The sequence below is a fragment of the Typopeltis vanoorti genome, chromosome 6 (genome assembly GCF_054136105.1).
Source record: "Typopeltis vanoorti isolate ZY-2024b chromosome 6, IOZ_Tvanoo_1.0, whole genome shotgun sequence".
Classification (NCBI taxonomy): Eukaryota; Metazoa; Arthropoda; class Arachnida; order Uropygi; family Thelyphonidae; genus Typopeltis; species Typopeltis vanoorti.
Genome location: NC_143554.1, coordinates 57232271 through 57257587, shown reverse-complemented (window position 1 = coordinate 57257587; position 25317 = coordinate 57232271). Strand labels below are relative to the sequence as shown.

Sequence of the window (25317 nt, the reverse complement as noted above, 5' to 3'; positions counted from 1 at the left end):
ATTACAGTACAGCATTTTTTTTCATACTGTCGATTGTACGGTTATATTGTAGGCCTATTTTGATTTATTGTGTGTTCATGTTCGCTTTTTTATACTGTACAGCATGAATCACCGAATTTGAAATCAAATCAGATGCCGAAATTATAAATATGACGCTACAGAATGAATTAGAAGATGATGATGACGATAAAGAACTTGAAGAAAAAAAAGTAAAACATGAAGAGGCAGTTGACAGTTTTAATACGTGTATAGAATGGGCTATGCAGAATGATACGCCATTGCACAAAATTTTGTTGCTAATGCAGCTCCGAGAAGAAGCATTCGAAAAAAGTTTAGCTTCCAAGAAGCAAAACAAAATCGGTGACTTTTTACAAAGAAATAAAAAAACTTTTTTTTGTGTGTGTTATTTTGTGAAACTTTATGTTTTTTGTATTGTGTACAAGAAAGTGATATTTTTTATGCAAATTAAGTTGTGTACTGAACTATGCAATTTTATTTAATCAAAATCCTCAATAATCCAGGTATGTACAAACTGAATTTTTTACTAAAATAAACTTGCATACTGTATTATTTTTTAAGTTTTACATTATAGTACAGTGACTTTTTTTTTCTATCAGTTACATTTATTTACACAATTAAATTGATGTATCATTAGAATCTTATTATTTTTGTCTTAAACGCTAGTTATTGTTGTCTCTTGGGGGAAAATTCGCTAATTCGAACGACCAAGGTTTTTATTAGTTCGGATTACTGAGATACCACTGTATTAAAAAAAATCACTGCAAAGATATATATTTTTTAATATGAAAGGGTACAGATATTTTCTGGAAAATAGATCATTATAAATGAGAGCACAAAGCATATCATTTGGAGTTTTGTTAGTATAGTGCCTTTGCAATACATACTACCACTCTTAATGAACAGCTACATTCACTTTAGTATAGATGCATACACACAAATGAATTTAGTCCATGTAAATGCCTCAGCGAAGCATTAATCAATGCACATATTCATATCCTTTGCAAAATCAACTTATCTCTAATCACCATAAAAAAAAATAAAAAAGAAAAAAAGAAAGAAAAAAAGTTAGAAAAGCAGTTGTGAGGGAGTGGGAACCTCTTAAAACCTTCCGGATCTACTTCAAATATGGGAGTGTCAGTTCCAACCACAATGATATGTTTCCATCTTTACACTCGAAAACCTAAATTTGTTTTTTAACAGAAATTCGTATATAGCTTCCTCAACCACTACTAATCTCAATTTTCCCAATTAAACACTTTGACTTTTTGCCTCAAATATGATATATAGTTACAGTGAACTTTCAGTACAGCAAACTTCTATATAGAACCACATGACTTGTTATAATGGACAGTTTAACACTGTACCTATGTGAGCTCATCTGGGAATTTTCAATACTCTGTTATACACGTGAGTTTGTTACAACAGTGACAGTGGATTGTATATAAAAAGCATAAGATATGTAGCATATCATATAGAAGTTTCTAGGGCATCTGACCTAAAGTCTCCTTCGGCTAAAAATCTGGTTACCTCATTATATCAAATTCAACTATTTTTAATGTCACCAAACATTTAATTTTTTTTTTAATTTTCTTTCTCTAAAAGAATAGTTCTTACACATTTTAAGCTGACAACATTATTAATGAAATATAATTGAAATTTAAGACACTCCTGTTTAATTTATTTAAAATAAATATTTATTTTTGTTTTAAATAAAATAAAACAAAATTCAGTAACAAAATTTAATGAAAAATACAGAATGGTTACACTGGTATACTGACAGCAGCAAGCAAACACATGCAAATTAAACAAAAGTCTTCTTGTTATTCTTTTAAGATATAGACTAAAAGGGCCATTCCAGCATCCAGAGGAATATACTGGATATCCCTTTAGGTTTATATTTTATTACTTCCTTTGGTAGCCTTCCTTCTTCCATTTGTTGCACATGTTCTCTCCAATCTTCTGATGTCCTTTTACCATTCATTGCCTGTATTTTTCATTCCTATCTTATTTCATCATTTCGTATTCTATTCATTCTTGTACATTCTTTTGCTCTAAGAAATTTCATTTAAGCTACTTGTATTCTATTTTCATCTTTCTTTTCTCTCTATCCAACTTTCTGAACCATATAATATTGTTGGTGCTATTATGACTTCATAGAATTTTGACTGCATTTCCTTCATTGTTTTCCCTTTTGTTGTTTCCTTTCCCTTAGTGATCAGCATTCATTTTATAAAAATTATGGACTCTACAACCATATTATGAATAATGATTTTAATTTGCTGATGTTTCGACCTTCATATTAAGGTCATCATCTAGAGTATACACATATATATAGAGAGAGATATAGAGAGAGAGAGAGACAAGCTAAATTACATTTCACACAGTATGCTGAAAAGACGATGATTTGATCAATGGTTATTCTACTGGCCTGACCTCTGGTGAAAATAAAATAAAATTACAATAAATAAATGAAATAAAATAAATTAACTACATCAAAGCTATATTCTATTTAAGACAACATTAGAGAAACATTCTTCCTATTACAGTAAAAATGATGTCCTAATATAGCATGACTATTGTTATATTAGATTTAGGATCCTGGATTACCTATGGTCCTATTTATAATTGACTCTTAGGGAGAAAGGTTAAGTGGGTAGAATATGTGCCTTCCATATTCTTGGGATTTTTAGACCACCGTTATTGTTAAGGTAAGGGTGATTGATAAGAATCGCACAGGCCTCCTTAAATTTATGTTTATACCATGTTTTGGTGTGATATAAACAAGTGCTTTTCAAGACATTTCTAAGTTTCACGGCATAATCAGAAAGACCAGCTTGACCATAGTTATTATATTTAATGTGTCGCTTATGTTCCTTTTTTCTGATAGGAATTGTGCATCTTGTTTCCCCTATATAGGACAACAGCACCTATCAACTTGTTAACTATGACCCTACCAATCGAATAAAAAAGAAAACAGAGAAGCTACTTAAATCAGTCACCACATGGCCCGAAGATACCATTAAAAAATTACTTCTGTGCTACACTCATTCCCTGAGAATTTACAATCTACCAAAGATTCACAAACAAAACACACCACTCCGGCTGATAGTCGAAGGTATAGACAGCCCCAATTATCACCTCGCCAAGAAACTAGTGTCAACACTCAAGGAATTTGTAGGTCATTGCCCCTCCTATATTAAAAACACACAACACTTTGTAAATAAAATCAAAGAATCACACTGGAAAAAGATGATTTATTAGTCAGTTCTGATGTTTCTGCCCTCTTCACACATGTCCCAATCAATGGCACAATCCTTCTATGGAGATGTGGAAAGTTTGTTCGGTCCTTTCTTTTGTTTATGGGTCCGAAACAATGGCATTTGACAATATTTCTGGGATCGAAGTTGCATTCACCTGCTAATTTGCTGACGTCTTCTCTTAATCATTTACCGTTTTCTGCTGGAAAGTTCAGAATAATGGCATTGAGTCCCCTGTTTTCAGGCCTCAAGCGACTCTTGTACCATTAATGCAATTAGATTGCAGAGTTCATTAGTGGGCATAGGTTTACTTGCGATCGGCTGCTGACTGTCACAAATTCACATGGAAAGAAGATGGAAGGAACAGGAATGTCTCATTAACTATGTTATTGTCGACAGTAATGTTTTTCCACTGCTTCAGGACTCATGAGTATACAGAAGATTTAAAATAGGAAGTGATTACCAATTAATGTTGAGCAGGATAAAATTGAACTTGATATTAAAAAGGGTGTGTAAGAAAGTTTTCAAACAAATCAAAGTTGACCAGCTATAGTACGCCCACAGATACGAGACCCCTTCGACACTTCTGCACATGTCAACAGAAGGAGAATCCATTCCGATAATAGGGTAATCAATCTCTATTGTGGGATGAGTTGTTTATTATTACACGTCGGAAAATTAACTTCTCTTTTATGATCATTGTAGTTTTTAAAGTGGTAACTATTTTGCTTGTACAACAGTTGGAAAATTTTACGTATAAAGCATGTGATTTCGCGTGTTGGTGACCAATTCATTCATCGCCTTATTTCTTTCTCCCCTTCAACATGAATTCACTCTTCTTGGTAGTCTGCCAACGAGAGCTCTCCCTTCTGTGGTCGGACTATATCAGATGTAAACTGTAGACTCAAATACACAAAAATTATTCAAGAAAAACTGAAAGAATTTGAAAACAAGAATCAAACCTTGGAGATTCAGTGACAACCTTTAAAGCAAACTCTGATTCAGCCATAGAGACATCTGGTAAAGTAATCTGCAAGGATAGAAAAATCAGAACTCCCCTGGTGAACTCAGGAAGTTAAAGAGGCAGTCAAAGAAAAGAAGAAAGCATATCAAAAGTTCCTGGCAAGTAAGTCACCTTGTGTTATATAATACAGAGAAAAATGTAAGAAAGCAAAGCACTGTGTAAAATTAGATAAACAAAACATCATGGGAAGACTGGTAAGAACATTGAAAATAAATATCAGGAAGCTAGTAAAAGATTTTGGAGGCTATTGAGAAAGCTAAGAAATGGAGGAAAGATTACTGTAAAAGGAATTACAGATAATAAAGGGAGACATGAAACCGATGAAGATATTCTTGATGGGTATGGTTACTTAAACAGAATGGGAGAGGAAAGATTATCAAAATAAGCGTTCTCTGCCAGGTTGGCAGGAAAAAGACCCAGAGAAGACCAAGATACATTGGGGATTGATATGGTAAAAAGTGCCTAAGAAGATAGAAATATAAGATCTGATAATGTTGGAGTCTTGACAAGTAACAGACTGATTTGGAGGAAAATTGTATTGGGTTGGCAAATAAGTTCATTCGGTTTTTCAGAGTGGAATGAAACACATTTTATTTAATATATGTAATACATACTAGTCAGTTATATTTGCTAACCCAATAGATAGGAAGTTAGTAATGATGTAAATTTTTCATATAGTGCTATCATATCCTGTACACCCCTTGAGGGTACATGGCAGGAATTTGATGATGATGAAGTTTTACAGTGGCTACAGTTTATAATTCAGAAGGCTTGATCAGAGGGTCAAATTCCAGATGATTAGAGTCGAGTGCTTATAGTACCCATCTATAAAAAAGTGAATAACGCTGAATGTGAGAATTCAGAGGAATTTCTCTACCAAGTATTCCTGGTAAGAGCCAGGCAAGCATTCTTGAGAAACAGCTAAGAAAAATTGTGGAGAAGCTTGGAGAAGAGAAAGTTGGGTTCAGGCCAAATAGAAGTTGTCGGGGTCAGATTTTCACTTCAAGACAAATAGTTGAGAAATCATGGGAATATAACAAGGATCTATATTTAAGTTTTGTAGATCTGGAAAGGCATATGAGAAGATGCCAAGAGGAAAGATGTTGAAAACGTTCCAGTTATATGGTTTAAATTGGCCATTATTTCAAGCAATACATAGTCTATTTGAATTGATAGAATTGAAGGAGGTATAGAAACATGGTTTGATGTTAAGTCAGGTGTGTGACAAGGAATGTACATTATCTCCACTGTTATTCATCATCTATATGGATCACATTATGAAGAAAAGCAGTATTAAACCTGATATCAAGATTGGAGAAGCTGATCTCAGTTCTTTACTTTATGCAGATGTTATACTATTAAATTTAGTATGAAAATCAGCATTAAAAAGACAAAGACAAAATTGAAATAGGCACAAACATTGAAAAATCAACTGCATCCTGAATGGAGAACCTATAGAACAAGTAAAATATTTCAGCTATTTAGGCACAATTTTTAGTGAAGATGGCAAATTAAATTTGGAAACAGACAGCAGAATTAGCAAAGCTGGTATGGTTGGAAGTCAATTGAATAAATGTATATGGAATGAGAGAGAGAGAGATTAGCAAAATACTAAATTAGTTGTATACAAGACAGTGTTCAAACCAATTTTAACTTATGGATCTCAGAGAGCTAGGTTAGAAATAAAAATTCTTGATCAAAGATTGGAGACCACAGATATGATAATCCTGAGAAAGATTAGGGGACCGAACAGATGGTATTAATGGTTAGTATTATATTAAAAAATAGGCTATTAGGAAAGAACTCAACATTGTTGGCACTCAGGAATGTGTTAGAGCTAATTTCAGGTGGTATGGCCTTTTAAACAGAATGGGAGAGGAAAGATTAGCTGAACAAGTGTTCTTGGCCAGGATGGCAGAAAAAAGACCCAGAAGGAGACCAAGATGTAGGTGGATTGTACAGCAAGAAGTGTCTTAGAAGAAAGAAATATAAGATCTGATAATATTGAAATGTTGACAGATAACAAGCTAATTTTCTGGAGGAAAATTACTGATAGGAAGTTAGTAACGATGTAACTTTTCATGTAGTACTATCATAAGATCCTATACACTCCCTGAGGGTATATCAGGAATTTGATGATAATAATGATGAAATGACCAGTTTGTGGTCATATGTGAAAATGGTAAGAAAGTGTGTCAGAAGTAAGCTCTATGGTGAATGTAAAAAAAACATGATGTTGTAGAGAATGAAGAGAGGAATATAGAAATGAGTGATGACAGACAAAGTACAAATAACATAAGAATGACAGCTGGAAGAAAGATAACATTAGAAAAAATAGTAGTGAAAGTTCAGAATAGCATGGTGGCTTTAATGAGAGAAAGAGAACCATTACAAGGGGTCTTTCATATGACAGAACAAACATGAGCTACAACAACTGAAGAAGCATAAGGGAAGAGTAAGGAGAGTATTAATAAGTAAAATAAAAATGAGCAAGAGACAATATTACATAGTGATTCCATTATTGGAGTGTGCTTGATAAATGCATGACAAAATTGTGCTTTCCTAGTGCAAAGATCAACGATATTAATGATGCTTGTAGAATGCAAAGAAGTGAAAAAATTAATGTTGGCTGGATTGAATCATTTAAAAATAAAAAAGTATCAAATGCAAAGGGATATAAAATAGTTGCTAGAAGAAGCAAAACAGAACAGTGAAAAAGTCAAGTTTGTGTCTACTGCTATGGTATGATGGAGTAAATTGAGATCATCTTCTCAATTCGCCAAACTCAATTCAAAAAATATTTCGTTTCATTTTTCCTGAATAGTGTTTTTTAGTTGAATATACAGTTTACCTTTAAATGCTTCCCTACTTTAACTCTTTTTAAAACTTTCTTACATATTGTTCTTTACAATGTGATATTCATTTTTGTCCTAATTAAAAGTAAGTAGTTCACTTCCAATTTAAAATTCTCTATATACCCTTGTATCCTGACTCAGCATGGAAACATCACTAGCAAGAATGACAGTCAGTGAAGCTTTTATTTTTCTTGTTTCTTCTCTCTTTACATGAACTAGTGCACATCTTGATGTGGTGTTAGTAATGACTAGTCAGTACACTGAGCAGAAATCCAGTGGGTACTTATTTAGTCTGTTGTAAAGATTTAAGGTAAGGAACATTAAGCTCATGTAACATTTCGAAATTTGAATGTTAATTGTGGATTTGCATTTTTATAATTCCATACTCTTCTAGTTTTCTTCCTTATGTCTACCATTACCGTTGCTTTCATTTGTACTTTTCCACTTGTTTTTCCAGCAATTCTTTTTTTCTATTTCCCACAATTGTCTCTTGTTTTATTCTCTGCAATTTCCTCTGTTTACTGATTGTGACATCATTCGCTATGAAATTCAGATCACTATCATGAAAATTTTGGGCTTTTACTGTTTATAAGAGTAAACCTAAAATAGCATTCTATGTGATTAGGCCAGGTCTTTTCTAGTTGATTATAATACACAAATCTGTTATCTGGGATGTTTTGTATCACTGCTGAAACAAATAAGGCCAGTTTGATAACAGTGTGTGTGTGCTGAACACGAGATATCTGACCTGTACACTAATATTTTAAATGGGTGGAAGTTTGGGAAGGAAGACGTTTGTTATGGTCAAACTTCTAATACCTTTTTTTCTTAATGCGATTCCACATATAGCACATCTAAAAAAAAACTGCAAGACAAGGAACATTTTTATTTAGAACTATTATGAAAGATCAAAACACCCAGAGCAGGTGACTGAAGTTGAAATGCTGAGATAAGGCTTTATGAATAAGTTTAACTTGGATCTCAACTGCAGTGTCAAGTGACTCCAGAGGTCATATATTATAATATCTCTAAAAACACATTAAAAAAAAAGATATATGAATTAAACTACAATCTAAGAGTATAAAATTTATTCTTCTTCTTAACATGAAATTTAGGCCAAGTGGCCTGTTCTGGTTTCATGCCTCTTTCTTGGTCTTCCGATTCTTCTTTTCCACTTATTTTGTATCTGTATAATATTTTTGATAGTCTGCTGTTGTCCATTCGATTTAAATGTTCTAGCCATTTTTGTTTATACTGTCTTATGTAGTAATTAATTGATTTTATTTTCAGGGATGGTAAGATTTCTTCATTTGTTTTGTGGTCCCACTTGGTATATCCAGCTGTTTTTCTGAGGAACTTCATTTCTGCTGTTTGATTTTGTTTTTCATCTTTCCTTTTCATGGTCCATGTTTCGCTTCCGTATAGTAGAGTTGGTTTTGACAAGACATTATATAGTCTGATTCTAGTGTGTTTTTGTACTAGGGATGGCTTAAATATATTATTTATTATGCCATTTACTTTGACAAAGTTTGATATTTTAGTGTCTATGTCTTTTTCTTCTTCATAAGATAGATCACATCCCAAGTATCTGAAAGTGTTTACTTGTTCTAGTATTTTATTATCTATCACTATTTTACTTCTAATTGGGTTTTCTCCTTTGAATGCCATTATTTTTGTATTTTCTTTAGATATTGTCATATTATTAGTCCGCGCGGTTAGCCTAGTGGTTATGCGCTTCGCAACCATATGCCTGGGGAAGGAGTGTCCTAGGTTCGATTCCCGTCGGTGATGTGAGGAGCTGAAGGATCTTCCTCAGCCATAGCCAAGTTAGCCAGTCTTGGGCGTGGACAGCAGGGTTTTTTCCCCAGTTTATTCTGGGGTTTTTCATCCCGCAAAGCAGGCAAACTGGCCTTGAGAACTTAACACTACAGGCCATAGGATATACCGGGGCATAGGGCTGACCACCTTATCCTGCAAACGGATTGAGGTCCGATGATCAATGGACCCTCGACACCGCAAGGTAAAAAGAGGGTATAAAGAAGATGAGATGAGATGAGATTGTCATATTATATTGCTTTGAAATATCATTTAATGATCTTTGTAAGTCATCTTCTGATGTAGCTAATACTATTTGATCATCTGCAAATAGTAGTGTATCTATCTTCATTTGCAGGGTCATTTGTATACCAAATGGGTTATGCTGTTTCCAGATTGTTAATATTTCATTTATATATATATATTGAAAAAGCAGAGGTGAGAGGGTGCATCCTTGTCGTACTCTTCTTGATATATCTTTCCATTCTGAGATGTGTTCTAATTTAACTGCTATTTTATTTCCTGTATATATTTCTTAAATAGACGGTAAAAAGTTGGTTTGGTATGTTTAAATCGGTTAATATTTTAAACAATTTTTGTCTGCTAATTTTGTCAAAGGCTTTTTCATAATCAATAAAGGCCACGTGTGCTTCTTTTTGAAATTCTCTTCTCTTTTCTATTAATAATTTCAAAGTAAAAATTGGATCTATGCAGGATTGGCCTTTTCGGAAACTATTTTGTTCTTCTAGTAATTTGTCTTCTACAATGCTGCTTAGTTTCTCTTTCAATATTCCTGCATATATTTTATATCCTGTATTCAGCAGGCTAATTCCCCTATAATTATTGCAATTGTCTTTATTTCCTTTTTTATAGATTGGGATAACCAGTGCTTTTTTCCAAGAGTTAGGGGTTCTTCCAGACATCCAAACCATATTAAAAAATTTCAGAAGTCTTTCATTAAATTTTTCACCTGCATTTTTGTATAGTTCTATATTTATATTGTCTTCTCCTGGTGTTTTCCTATTTTTCATCTTCTTTATTATATTTTTCAGTTCTAACATTGTGATATTTTCTATTAGGTCATTCTTTGTCTTATAAAATTTTATTTAATTTTATGGGGTGCTTAAGGGTCAAAGCTGTATAACTGAGAGGAGACCTCCACATAGCCTTTAAAGGAATGCGGAGAACCGACCAGGGCTTCTGACCTAATGTCCAATCCTCACCTTCTCGTGGTGCACCCTGTTGGGTATCTACTTTGATACTGAACGAACGAGGATGGGCTGGCAATTTGGGATTTAGCCGACCAAATTGTATTCTTATTGGTTAAACCAAAATAAAAAATGATGGTACAACATGACAAAATTTCATGCCGGCTGGGGCGTCGCCCGGTTAAACAAGGCCCCAGTTGTTTTTGCCAGGGAACCAGGGCGAACAGCGAAAAGTCAGCTACTGGAACAAATCTGAAAACAAACCCCAACTCAACATCACCAGAGTTAAAGATCGGTACTATCAACATAAGAAGCCTGAATGGCAAAGAAATGGAGCTAGCTGAGGAATTAGATAAGTACCAGATCGACATAATAGGGGTGACTGAAACAAAAAAGACCAAAACTGGTGAGATCTTTCTGAGCAATAAATACAAAATGTTATATTCAGGCAATAACAATCAAGGAAAAGAAGGAGTAGCCATAGTATTCAACACAAAATACGAGGCTAATCTTCTTGAATGGCAGTCAGTCTCAAGTAGAGTAATGTGGGCAAATATGAGAATGGGGAACTGGACAATGAGACTTATTTGTGCCTATGGTCCCACAGAAGGCTCTACTAAGGTAGAAGTGGAGGAATTTTTTGAGGCTTTAGAAAAAGCAACTGACACAATGAAAAAGGAAAAGTTGGTCCTTGTTGGGGATCTAAATAGTAGAGTAGGAAATGATTGTGAGACATACAAAAATATTTTGGGAAAATTTGGAGAAAAGAGCAAAGCTAATAATAATGGCAAATATCTGTTGGATTTCTGCTCAGGACATGGACTGGTTATTACTAACACCATGTTCCAACATAAAAATGTGCACAAATTCACATGGAGAGAAGAGGCTAGGAATAAGAAAAGTCTCATTGACTATGTTATTGTTGATAGTGATGTTTTCTCCCTGGTGCAGGACACCAGAGTGTACAGAGGATTTGAAATTGGAAGTGATCACTATTTAGTCTTGAGCAGGATAAAATTGAATTTCATATTGAAAAGAATAACATGTAAGAAAGTTTTAAAGCGAATAAAAGTTGAGCAGCTCTCAGATGTAAACTGTAGACTAAAATACAGAAATATTATTGAAAAGAAAATGAAAGAGTTTGAGAACAGGAATCAAACCTTGGAGATTCAGTGGCAAACTCTGAAGGAAACATTGATTGAGTCTGCCAGAGAGGCATGTGGTGAGGTTGTGTGCAAAGATAAAAAAATCAGAACTCCCTGGTGGACACAGGAAGTTAAAGAGGCAGTGAAGGAAAAGAAGAAAGCATATCAAAAGTTCCTGGCAAATAAGTCAGCTTTTACTCTTACAGAATACAGAGACAAATGTAAGAAAGCTAAACAGTGTGTAAAACTAGCTAAACAAAAGTCATGGGAGGACTTTGGCAAGAATATAGAAAATAAATATCAAGAAGGTGGCAAAATATTCTGGAGGTTGTTGAAGAAGCTTAGGAATGGAGGAAAGAGTGCTGTAAAAGGAATTAGAGATGATAAAGGTGAAATGAAAACAGGAGAAAAAGATATCCTTGAAGTATGGAGTAATTACTTTGAAAAACTGCTAAATGAAACAAGCAGTGATGACAGCACAGTGATAAAAAACACTGACCAGGCATGCAGTCAGGAATGCATATCCATACTTGAAGTAGAAAAAGCCATCAAAGGCTTGAAATGTGGAAAGGCAGCAGGAGTAGATGATATTCGACCAGAAATGCTGAAGTATGGTGGTATAAGAGTCTTACAGTGGCTGCACTGCATAGTTCAGAAAGCCTGGACAGAGGGACGAATTCCTGATGATTGGAGTAGAGCTCTCATAGTACCCATATATAAAAAGGGAAATAAAACTGAATGTGAGAATTACAGAGGTATTTCCCTACTGAGTGTTCCTGGCAAGATCTATGCAAGTATACTTGAGAAACGGTTGAGAAGAATTGTGGAAGAAAAGCTTGGTGAAGAACAAGCTGGATTCAGGCCAAATAGAGGCTGTCAGGATCAGATCTTCACTTTACGACAAATAGTCGAGAAAGCATGGGAATATAACAAAGATCTGTATTTAAGTTTTGTTGATTTGGAAAAGGCATATGACAAGGTGCCAAGAGAGAAGCTATTCAATACGCTGCAGTTATATGGTGTCAATGGGGCATTATATCAAGCAATACTTAGTCTGTATTTGAGTTGTGAGTCAGCAGTTAGAATTGAAGGAAGTACAGGAAGATGGTTTAATGTTAAATCTGGTGTCAGACAAGGATGTACATTATCCCCTCTGTTATTCATTATCTATATGGATCACATTATGAAGGAATGTGGTATTAAACCTGATATCAAAATTGGAGATGTTAATGTCAGCTCTTTGCTTTATGCGGATGATGTTATACTTCTAAATAAATCCGCTACAAGTCTGCAAGATTCTCTGACTAAATTGAATAGCTGTTGTAATAGATATGGTATGAAGGTCAGCAATAAAAAGACAAAGACAATGAAAATAGGCAGAATCATTGAAAATGTCAACTGTGTTGTGAATGGAGAACCTGTGGAAGAAGTAAAATATTTTAGCTACTTAGGCACAATTTTTACTGAAGATGGTAAACTAAATATAGAAATAGACAACAGAATCAGCAAAGCTGGTATCGTGGGAAGTCAATTGAATAAATTCATATGGAATAAGAAAGAAATTAGTCGGAACACTAAATTAGCTGTATACAAAACTGTGTTCAAACCAATTTTAACTTATGGATCTGAGAGCTGGGTCAGAAGTAAAACACTTGACCAAAGACTAGAGACCGCAGATATGAGAGTCCTGAGAAAGATTAGAGGCGTGAACAGATGGCATCAATGGCAATATCATATTAAAAATGAGGATATTAGGAAAGAACTTGACATTGTCAGCATCCAGGAATGCGTTAGCAGAGCTAATCTCAGATGGTATGGTCACTTAAATAGAATGGGAGAGGAAAGATTAGCAAAACAAGTGTTCTCTGCCAGGTTGGCAGGAAAACGACCCAGAGGAAGACCAAGATATAGGTGGATTGATACGGTACAAAGTGCCTTAGATGATAGAAATATAAGATCTGATAATGTTGGAGTCTTGACAAGTAACAGACTGATTTGGAGGAAAATTGTAGATAGGAAGTTAGTAATGATGTAATTTTTTCATGTAGTACTGTCATATCCTGTACACCCCTTGAGGGTACATGGCAGGAATTTGATGATGATGATGATAATTTTATTTCATTGTTCTCACCTGTCCAGAGATTTTGGAAATAGGTCACCCATTTTTCTAAATCTATTGTTTGTATTTTTATCTTTTTTTTTATTTCTTTATTCATGTATTTTATTACTTTATAGGTTTTGGGTTGTGGCTTAAATAAATCCTTTTCTAGTTCTGTTACGAAATTGTTCCATCTTTCTCTATGTTTTTTCCTTACTTCTCGTTTTGCAATTGCACTATTTCTTTTATACTCTATTTCTGCTTCTATTGTTTTGGAATTTAGCCATTTCTGGTAACTGTCCTTTTTGATTTTTATTATATTTTCTATTTCTTTGTTCCAGTCTCATAGTCCTCTTTTTCTAATCCATTTGTGCTTTATTCCTAAGGTTTCTGTTGCTGCTTTTGTGAGAATTTGTTTCAAATTTTTCCATTCATCTTCTATGTCACTTGATTCATGTGTGGTTTCTGTTTTTAAGTTTGTGCATTTTTGATATTGTTGTCTAACTTGAGGATCCTGTAATGAAGAAATATTGTAGCTTGGCTAGTAAGAATTTTCAATTCTATGTGTTTTTAGCCACTTTGGTTTAAATCAAATTTTTGCTGATACCATATAATGATCAGAGTTTAATTCAAAGCTCTGATATGCTCTTACGTCTAAAATTAACTCTGCTAATTTAAAATTTGTGATAACGTAGTCAATTACTGATTTGTATCCTCTGGCTGACCAAGTATATTTATGTATTTCCTTGTGTTTAAACATTGAATTCATTATTCTCATATTATTATAAATAACAAAATCACGCAATCTGCGACCATTCTGATTACATGTATCTTCGCCAAATTTACCTATGTTTGTTTTGTATTTTTTGTTTCCTATTCTGGCATTTAAATCTCTTGCTAGCAGTAAATAGTCAGTTTTGTTTGTTTTATCTATGGCATTCTGTAATTCTTTATAAAATATATTACTGTTTTCTTCTTTTCCCTCTTCTGGTGCATATGCACCAATTATTGTTAGGTAGCCTCTTAATGTCTTGAGTCTAATTTCTATTAGTCGTTCATTCAAATAGTTGTAATATACAATACTGTTCTTTAGGGATTTATGTACCATAATCATTATACCTGCTTTTGCTCTCTCTTCTTTTTTTTACCCCACTGTAGATTTGTATATAGTTGTTTGTTTCTTTTGTACCTTTTTGTTTTTTCTTTGTTTCTGTTACTATACATATCTTTATGTTAGCTTGGTTTAATTTTTTATCAAGTTCTTCTTTGTGTGCAATGCTTCTCACATTCCATTTTGCAATCTTCATTATGTGTTCCTTTTTCCAATTTCGTTTACCGTTTCCTGGGTTGTGGTCTTTTCCCTACTTATGTTTCAGTCTCCATATTGAGGCTGTTTCAAGGGGTATCAGTATAGTACAGTATGTACAAACAAGTATATACAAATTTATAACATAGATGCCAGTAAAAGATAAGAATTCTGTTTTCTGAACAAAGGATGAGCTCATCTGCTGGTGGAATATTTAATAATAATAATAACAACAATTTGGAAAACAACCTAGAGTCCTATATGTGCATAAAGACTAAATCTGTAAAGGAAATAAAATCTGTGAAATCTGTAAAGTTATTTTGACAAATGAATTAATTTGAGGAACAGTAATTTCTATGGTTGAAGTCTGCAATATATCTTGAGTGATGTGACCTATAGTCAATTTTAATTCTGGAAATTTTGTGGTTAGCTTTGTTGACTGAGCTATCAGGAAATTTGCATGATGGACTTAACAATTCAAAACAATCAATGAGAATAGACCAAAGGCAAGGGATTATAAGTGAAGGACATTTTTCTAAACTGAAAGTTGTGAACGCTTTATCTGTGGCTTTACTACCATATATTATTCACCATAGCCTGAATTATCAAGAATACAGTTTTTGAATATGCTTGCTGTTCACTGATGAAGTATCTAGTTTGAAGACACTTACTGTCCCACTGGTGTATCTGAGGTGTGTGCAAGATATCCTTAATGCATTTTATGTTAGCTGAAGTTTTGTGACTTATGAAACACTAGTGCAAGATATTATATAGTGGCAGACCAATTTAATTTTTTTTTTAAATTCTTCTAGAGTGAGTGATATATATGTATACAGGTAACCCTCATATACAGCGGTACTTATACAACGTGGTTTCAATATAACTCAGTCTACAAATTGTAGTAACCCTTGTTGAATGTGGTACTTTATACAATGCAGTTTCAATATAAGATGGTCTACAAACTGTAGTAACCCTTTATCTTTTCATATATTTTTCAACGTGCAACTTAAAAATCAAATTTTATCTTCGTTAAATTTGTCTACCCATATAGCGCATGTAGTTATAAGTAGCGAATTTATACCCTTTAGCACGAATCTGTAAAGTTATCAATTGTTTACCATATAAAGTATTTATTGTTGAAATAGTCTTCATTTTCTGCCAGGAAAGTGCATTAAAAATCATAAGTGTGTTAATCTCAAGCTGAGCACTTTATTTTTTGGTGAGTTCTTCCCAAAAAAGCATTACAATATGTAATGCTTTTTTTTATGTAACAAAAAAAATATATATTTTTTTATAGTAATGGCCACTTAGAACGCTTTTGCAATCCACGCGTTTTGTTAATAGGGATAAACCCACCCACTGTAAACTGCCAAGGTAACAAATGAACAAGACTGAAGATACATTCGGTTTCGAACAGCACGAGACTCAAACTTCGTGAACTTCTTCATAAGTGCTCCAATCTCTTCAATATTGAATTACTTGATGGGGAAATAGATTTGAATGAGGAGGAACTGGTACAAAATAGATGATGTCAAACCAAATGCAGAGGAAAGTTCTGCCAAAGATTCTGATTGTGATGAATCCGTTAAAGAATTCAGTTTAAAAAAATTAGCAGAAAGATTGGACTTGGCAAGAAAGTTATTTTATGGATAATGATCTCTCAATGGATATTTGATTAGCTCCGTAAACAAATATCCAATTTAAACAATTGGATATTTGTTTAGCTCTGTATTATGAACTTAATAAAAAATTGCAGCATAGTGATAAGCAAGGTCTTATTACTTATTTTTTGATAACTAAACCAGCCGAAGTATGCAATGAGAATTATACTAATGATGTCCAAGAGATTTCAAGTGATGACAACGTCTGGCCACTCGTAAATAAAGAACATCTACGAAATGTTAGTTTTAAAGAGAGTGATGATGATTAAAATATGCAGCTTATTTTATTTTGCCTAAAACATTTATGTATTATGTGCAATGAAGTTTACGTCCAATTTATAATTTTTTATAATTTTATACTATGTATTTGTTTCATAGTTTATATGTTTTCTTAACTTATATGAATTACCTGAATTAAATAAAAATATATTTTTGTTGCATATGTCATTGTTCATATAATCTTAAAAAAAAAAAAAGGAGGTTCGGAACCTAACCCAACTTTTTCTATGTAATCTGAGTCTCGCATAATGCGATTTATATAACACGGCATTTTTGTGGAACCTGACATCTGTGTTATACGAGGGTTACCTGTATATCACCAATTTCCTGATTATGTATCCCCAAGAGGTGTTCAGGTTACTATAACAACACTGAATGATTAAGCTTATATTATTATTATTAATCTCCTATCCACAATTTTCTTACAAATTAGTCTATTACTGGTCAGCACTCCAATATTGCCATAATGTAACATTTCATGCTTCTAAGGCACTTCTGACTGAATGAATCCACCTAGACTTTGGTCTTCTTCTGGGTCTCTTTCCTGCCATCAAGCACCTGTTTTGCTTGATGGTAGGAAATTCCATTCCATCTAAGTGGCCATTCCCCCCCCCCTCCCCCAGATTAGATCTGCTCACACATTCTGCTCCTTTTGAATATCTTCATTTTTAATATGATTCTGCCATTGGGACGATCAGTTCACTCCCTTAATTTTCCTCAGAAACCTCATATGTGGTCTCAGTCTTTGATCAAGTGCTCTATTTCTAACCCAACTCTCAGATCTATAACTTAAAACTGGTTTTAACTTCGTCTTACATACTGCTAATTTAACGTTTTGGTTAATTTCTCTCTTATTCTATTGAAATTTATTCATCTGGCTATTAATCATATACCAATTTTTCTTATTCGGTTGTCTATTTTCAGATTTAACTGTCATCTTCACTAAAAACTGTGACTAAATAGCTATATTTCACTTGTTTTATATGATCGCCTTTCAGAAGGCAGTTGAAATTTTCTATGCTCCTGCCTATTTTCATAGTTTTGGTCTTTTTATTGTTGATTTTCATGCCAAATTTGTTAAAGCTATTATTCAATTTAGTCAGAGAATCCTAGAAACTTAAGAGAAAGGAGTGCTTAAGGGTCAAAGCGGTATAACTGAGAGGAGACCTCCACATAGGAATGCAGAGAACCGACCAGGGCCTCTGACCTAATGTCCAATCTTCACCTTCTCGTGGTTGGGCTGGCAATTTGGGATTTAGCCAACCAAATTGTATTCTTATTGGTTTACATCAATATACAAAATGATGGTACAACATGACAAAATTTCATGCTGGCTGGGGCGCCGTCCAGTTAAACAAGGCCTCCCCATTGTTTTTGCCAGGGAACCAGGGCAAACAGCGAAAAGTCAGCTACTGGAACAAATCTGAAAGCATATCCCAACTCAACATCACCAGAGTTAAAGATCGGTACTATCAACATAAGAAGCCTGAATGGCAAAGAAATGGAGTTAGCTGAGGAATTAGATAAGTACCAGATCGACATAATAGGTGTGACTGAAACAAAAAAGACAAAACCTGGTGAGATCTTTCTGAGCAATATATACAAAATGTTATATTCAGACAATGACAATCAAGGAAAAGAAGGAGTAGCCATAGTATTCAAACACAAAATACGAGGCTAATCTTCTTGAATGCCAGGCAATCTCAAGTAGAGTAATGTGTGCAATATGAGAATGGGGGAACTGGACAATATAAATACTGGACGATAGAAATATAAGATCTGATAATGTTGAAGTCTTGACAAGTAACAGACTGATTTGGAGAAAAATTGTAGATAGGAAGTTAGTAATGATGTAAATTTTTCATGTTGTACTACCATATCCTGTACCCCCCCCCCCGCTGAGGGTACATGGCAGGAATTTGATGATGATGATCCTGGATACTTGCAGTAGATGTGCTCTTAGGAGTACAACATCACCTGCATAAAGCAAAGAGGTAAGTTGGACGTCTGCAATTCTAATATTAGGCCCCTAATACCATTTTCTTTCATAATGTGATCCATATAGATGATGAATAAGAGTGGAGATACATTTTTGAAAATTATGGAGACAACTACCGTGTTTGAATAAAAACTTTAGTTTAATATAACTAAAATCTACATTCGACGTTTCAACCTTTATGTCAAGGTCATCTTCTGGAGAATACAACTATACACAGGAAACAAGCTATACTACAATCAAAGTGGTTCGTTAAAGACACTGACCAACCACTACCACAATTGTTGGCCTGACCTCTGGTGAAACAAAAAAAAAAAATAATAAAAATAAAAAATAAAAAATAAAAAATTATACATCAACGCTAGAGTCCTATTATTAGTGTTGTCTAATATATATATATATATATTAACATCATTCCAGCCAGTTGGTATGGAATGGTTTCTAATACTAGTTACGGATTGGCTAGAGTCCTGACTTATGCTGGATCTTTCATATTAGGTAGGCTGAATGTGTGCCATCCAGATCCTTGGAATTTTCATGCCATCTTTGTTATTGATATTTGGGTGGTTTATCAGTATTTCGCAGGATTCCTTAAATTTCATTTCGTACCAGGTTTTTGTGTGGTGTAAGGAGCAGGTGCTTTTCCAGTTGATTTGGTGTAAGGTGTTGAGTGCGTGGTCTGAGTTCATTCGGATCACCGTGTAAGCCTAAAAGAAAGGATTAAGAGTGGAGATAATCTGCATCCTTGTCGTATGCCAGATTTTACATGAAACCATTTTCCTATATTTCCATCAATTCTAACTGCTGACTGACAAAGTAAATATAGACAATGTATTGCTCTGTATAATGTTGTTCTGTTTACCCCATATAATTGTAGTGTTTGAAAAACTCTTTTCTAGGCTCCTTGTCATATACCTTTTTTAGATCTACAAAACTTAAGTACAGATCATTGTCATATTCCCACAATTTCTCAACTATTTGTTTTAAAATAAAAATCTGATCTTCACAACCACTAATTGGCCTGAGCCCAGCTTGTTCTCTAAGTTTGTTTCTCTTCCACAATCTTTCTTAACCTCTTTTCAAGTATGCTTGAATAAATCTTACCTGGAACATTTAGTAGAGAAATTCCTCTGTAACTCTCACAATCAGCTTTATTCCCTTTTTTACAGATGGTACTATGAGAGCTTTCCAATCATCAGGAATTCAACCTTCTGACCAGATCCTCTGAATTATGTTGTGCAGCCACTGCAAAGCTCTTATACCTCCACACTTAAGTATTTCTTGTCGAACATCATCTACTCCAGCTGCCTTTCCACATTTCAAATTTTCAACATTATTTTCTAAATCAAATATTAATGTGTATTCCGCTTCGCATTCCTCTTGAAAATTTTCTAGTACAGTTCTGTCGCTACTTGGTTCATTTAACAGTCTTTTGAAGTAATTACTCTAGATATCTAGAATATCCTTATCTTGTTTTCATGTGAAGTTTATCATCTCTGATTCCTTTTACAGTATTCTTTCCTCCATTTCTAAGCTTCTTCAATAGCCTCCAGAACATTTTGACACCTTCTTGGTATTTATTTTCCATACGCTTACCAAAGTCTTCCCATGACTTTTGTCTAGCTACTTTTACACATAGCTTAGTTCTATTAAATTTTCTTCTGTATTCTTTTAACGCATCTGCTAACATATTTACTAGAATTCTTTTCATCTAGGACTGCTTCTTTTACATCTTGTTTCCACCATGGTGTTCTTATTTTTCTATTCTTGCAGACAACTTCACCACATACCTCCCGAGTTGAATCAATGTCCTCTTCAGAGATTGTCATTGAGATTCCATGGTTTGGTTCTTGTTTTCAATTTGTTTCATTTTTTGTTCAATAATGTTTGTATAGTCAAGTCTACAATTTATCTGTAAAACCTGCTCAACTTTAGTTCTTTTTAAAACTTTTTCACATACTGTTCTTCCAACATGTTATCAATTTTTATCCTGCTTAATGCTAAGTAATGGTCACTTCCAATTTCAAATCTTCTGTACTCTTGTATCCAACCAGTATGATGATATCACTATCAACAATGACTAAGTCAATGAGGCTTTTCTTGTGTCTTCTCCATGTGGAGATGTGAAATTTTGCAGATCTTTTTTTTCTTTTTATTTGTCAATGTGGATAATTGAAGAGGTGCTAAAGACTTTACAAAATCCTGGGTAAGCAAACAGGGAAAAAGGATTGTTAGAAGAACAGATAAATCTAAGTTTTGAGGAAGGTTAGTTACTTGAAAACAAACTACTCTAAAATTGGACTTCTATTAGTACTTTGCTATTTTCTTCTGAAATCTCTTAAATGGAATGGCAACTCCCAAACTAGTATTTTTTTTCCCTTTTGGTTAGGCTGTTACATAGAATTTATTAACCATTATTGATGGCCTTTTTGATGACCTTTAGTACTTTAAGGGATGATCATTTTTTAAATGATATAATTACACTAAGTTTCTGAGTGTGAGCATGGGGGGGAGGGGAAATATATGGAAAAGGACAGACCACATGATGGAAGGGACATAACCAGGTACTGAGGAAACTTTGTTTATCTCAATCTTGCTTCCCAAAATTGAAAAAGGTTTCTTTCTCAATTTTGGGAAGTTATATTAACCGGTACTCACCATTCATGTTCCATAATTGTAATTAAATTTTGTTTATAATTTAAAAATAATTAATTAAATAAATTTATTGTAGTTTATTTTGAATATCTATTAATGCAGATGGAGCTATACTCCTGCAGCCGATATTGCATATAATATCACGTGCTTTCAATTAAACTGTTCTTTTTTGAGTTTTCCTGTAATTGTATTGACAATGACTATGAAACTTAGCCAAAAATTTTGCACTTGTTGGGGATCTAAATAGCAGAGTAGGAAATGATTGTGAGACATACAAAAGTATTTTGGGAAAATTTGGAGAAAAGAGCAAAGCTAATAATAATGGCAAATATCTGTTGGATTTCTGCTCAGGACATGGACTGGTTATTACTAACACCATGTTGCAACATAAAAATGTGCACAAATTCACATGGAGAGAAGAGGCAAGGAATAAGAAATGTCTCATTAACTATGTTATTGTTGATAGTGATATTTTCTCCCTGGTGCAACACACCAGAGTGTACAGAGGATTTGAAATTGGAGGTGATCACTATTTAGTCTTGAGCAGGATAAAATTGAATTTCATATTGAAAAGAATAACATGTAAGAAAGTTTTAAAGCGAATAAAAGTTGAGCAGCTCTCAGATGTGAGCTGTAGACTAAAATACACAAAGATTATTGAAGAAAAAATGAAAGAGTTTGAGAACAGGAATCAAACCTTGGAGATTCAGTGACAAACTCTGAAGAAAACATTGATTGATTCTGCCAGAGAGGCATGTGGTGAGGTTGTCTGTAAGGATAAAAAAATCAGAACTCCCTGGTGGACACAGGAAGTTAAAGAGGCAGTGAAGGAAAAGAAGAAAGCATACCAAAAATTCCTGTCAAATAAGTCAGCTTGTGTTCTTAGAGAATATAGAGACAAATGCAAGAATGCTAAACACTGTGTAAAACTAGCTAAACAAAAGTCATGGGAGGACTTTGGCAAGAATATAGAAAATAAATATCAAGAAGGTGGCAAAATATTCTGGAGGTTGTTGAAGAAGCTTAAGAATGGAGGAAAGAGTGCTATAAAAGGAATTAGAGATGATAAAGGTGACATGAAAACAGGAGAAAAAGATATCCTTGAAGTATGGAGTAATTACTTTGAAAAACTGCTAAATGAAACAAGCAGTGATGACAGCACAGTGGTAAAAAACAATGACCAGGCATGCAGTCAGGAATACATATCCATACTTCAAGTAGAAAAAGCCATCAAAGGCTTGAAATGTGGAAAGGCAGCAGAGTAGATGATATTCGACCAGAAATGCTGAAGTATGGTGGTATAAGAGTCTTACAGTGGCTGCACTGCATAGTTCAGAAAGACTGGACAGAGGGACGAATTCCCGATGATTGGAGTAGAGCTCTCATAGTACCCATATATAAAAAGGGAAATAAAACTACATGTGAGAATTACAGAGGTATTTCCCTACTGAGTGTTCCTGGCAAGATCTATGCAAGTATACTTGAGAAACGGTTGAGAAGAATTGTGGAAGAAAAGCTTGGTGAAGAACAAGCTGGATTCAGGCCAAATAGAGGCTGTCAGGATCAGATCTTCACTTTACGACAAATAGTCGAGAAAGCATGGGAATATAACAAAGATCTGTATTTAAGTTTTGTCGATTTGGAAAAGGCATATGACAATGTGCCAAGAGAGAAGCTATTCAATACGCTGCAGTTATATGGTGTCAATGGGGCATTATATCAAGCAATACTTAGTCTTTATTTGAGTTGTAAGTCAGCAGTTAGAATTGAAGAAGTACAGGAAGATGGTTTAATGTGAAATCTGGTGTGAGACAAGGATATACATTATCCCCTCTGTTATTCATTATCTATATGGATCACATTATGAAGGAAAGTGGTATTAAACATGATATCAAAATTGGAGATGTTAATGTCAGCTCTTTGCTTTATGCGGATGATGTTATGCTTCTAAATAAATCCGCTACAAATCTGCAAGATTCTCTGACTAAATTGAATAGCTGTTGTAATAGATATGGTATGAAGGTCAGCAATAAAAAGACAAAGACAATGAAAATAGGCAGAATCATTGAAAATGTCAACTGTGTGTGAATGGAGAACCTGTGGAACAAGTAAAACATTTCAGCTATTTAGGCACGATTTTTAGTGAAGATGGTAAATTAAATATAGAAATAGACAACAGAATCAGCAAAGCTGGTATGGTGGGAAGTCAATTGAATAAATTCATATGGAATAAGAGAGAAATTAGTCAGAACACTAAATTAGCTGTATACAAGACAGTGTTCAAACCAGTTTTAACTTATGGATCTGAGAGCTGGGTCAGAAGTAAAACACTTGACCAAAGACTAGAGACCACAGATATGAGATTCCTGAGAAAGATTATAGGCGTGAACAGATGGCATCAATGGCAGTATCATATTAAAAACGAGGATATTAGGAAAGAACTTGGCATTGTCAGCATCCAGGAATGCGTTAGCAGAGCTAATCTCAGGTGGTATGGTCACTTAAACAGAATGGGCGAGGAAAGATTAGCAAAACAAGTGTTCTCTGCCAGGTTGGCAGCAAAACGACCCAGAGGAAGACCAAGATATAGGTGGATTGATACGGTACAAAGTGCTTTAGATGATAGAAATATAAGATCTGATAATGTTGGAGTGTTGACAAGTAACAGGCTGATTTGGAGGAAAATTGTAGATAGGTAATTAATAATGATGTAATTTTTTTCATGTAGTACTATCATATCCTGTACACCCCTTGAGGGTACATGGCAGGAATTTGATGATGATGATGAAGAATTTGTAATAGCAAACTACCCAGCATAACAAACTATTCCATAATCCCTATAAGTTTGCTACAGGGGGAGTAGACTTTATTGGCATCTGATACTAATAAATTCATTTTCTAAGTATCATTTTCAACAAAGTATAACTGTGGCACTATCTTCATCAATCTCCTGATATATCTCAGTATGTTAGGCTCAATGGCATGTCACAGCTGTATGAGTGGAGTCTGTTATATCAAGTAATTGTATGCATCCTTCTGGCTGATTTGTCTATCTTGCAGCATGAAAAATCCAAGTATTCAAAAGAAAAAAAAACTTACCTTTCAGTTAAAATGGTCTTATAAAAGTTTTTTGCATCCTAGATGAAATTCAAATTGAAATAGCTATCAAAATCTTGTTTTTAAGGAATTTCATGTGAGTAGTCTTTCTTTCTTGCTTAGATTGCTGGAAAGAGGTGTAGCACTGTTTATATGCTGTTTACAATCTAATTTTATCAACGACAACATGGCTGGATACTTTTCATACTTTTTTAATAAGATAAATCATGTCTAAATAGATTCAGGATATAATGCATAAATTAATGCTTTTGCTTAATAACACTGTCCATTTTTGTGTGAGAGATGAGAAAGCTTAATTATGCAGTACTTAATTCCATAATAATTCACACATCACTTAATAGACTAGTTATAAAGCATCAGTAATAACGAAATGCTGTACTATCGGAAACTGTGAGAAAAGAAAAGCTACATTAAAATATTGAGTCATTTATGTATGTAATAAATCATGAATACAAATCAACATACTTTACAGGAAGAATATATAGCTAACTTCTCAAGTTTTTTATTTCTTGGCCAATTTTTCACTTGTGCTTTCTTATGAGCAATCCTCTGTAAGTTGTTTTGCCGGTTTGATTCTCCACTTCCAACCTGAGTTTGGCTTTGCGTAGTGGAAGGAGTATCTTCTGATCCAACTGTACTGGCCATTTCTATATTAAAAAAAATAAAATAAAATAAAAAAATCAGATAATATGCATAACAATGCACACTTGGATCCTTGCAAAAAAAGAAAACATTCATAATCTCATAATCTTAATTAAAAATCTATGCATAAAGAGACAGAAATACTACAGTAATAATAAGCAAGGGTTACGGCAACATAATCCAGATCTTTTCCATCATGATGCTATATCAGAGACAACTTTGTTATGACTGGATGATG

General features: G+C 34.0%; 1 protein-coding gene across 3 annotated transcripts in view; it reads right to left on the bottom strand.

The window, feature by feature from the left end:
* Positions 1-25317, bottom strand: part of Gcn5 (Gcn5 acetyltransferase) — a 470342-nt gene that overhangs the window by 418241 nt on the left and 26784 nt on the right. For all 3 annotated transcript variants that reach the window (XM_090394171.1, XM_090394172.1, XM_090394173.1), the window contains exon 3: positions 24903-25084. In XM_090394171.1, the coding sequence (XP_090250297.1) occupies positions 24903-25082 (180 nt within the window). In that variant the 5' untranslated portion in view covers positions 25083-25084. The remainder of the gene's footprint in view (positions 1-24902; positions 25085-25317) is intronic.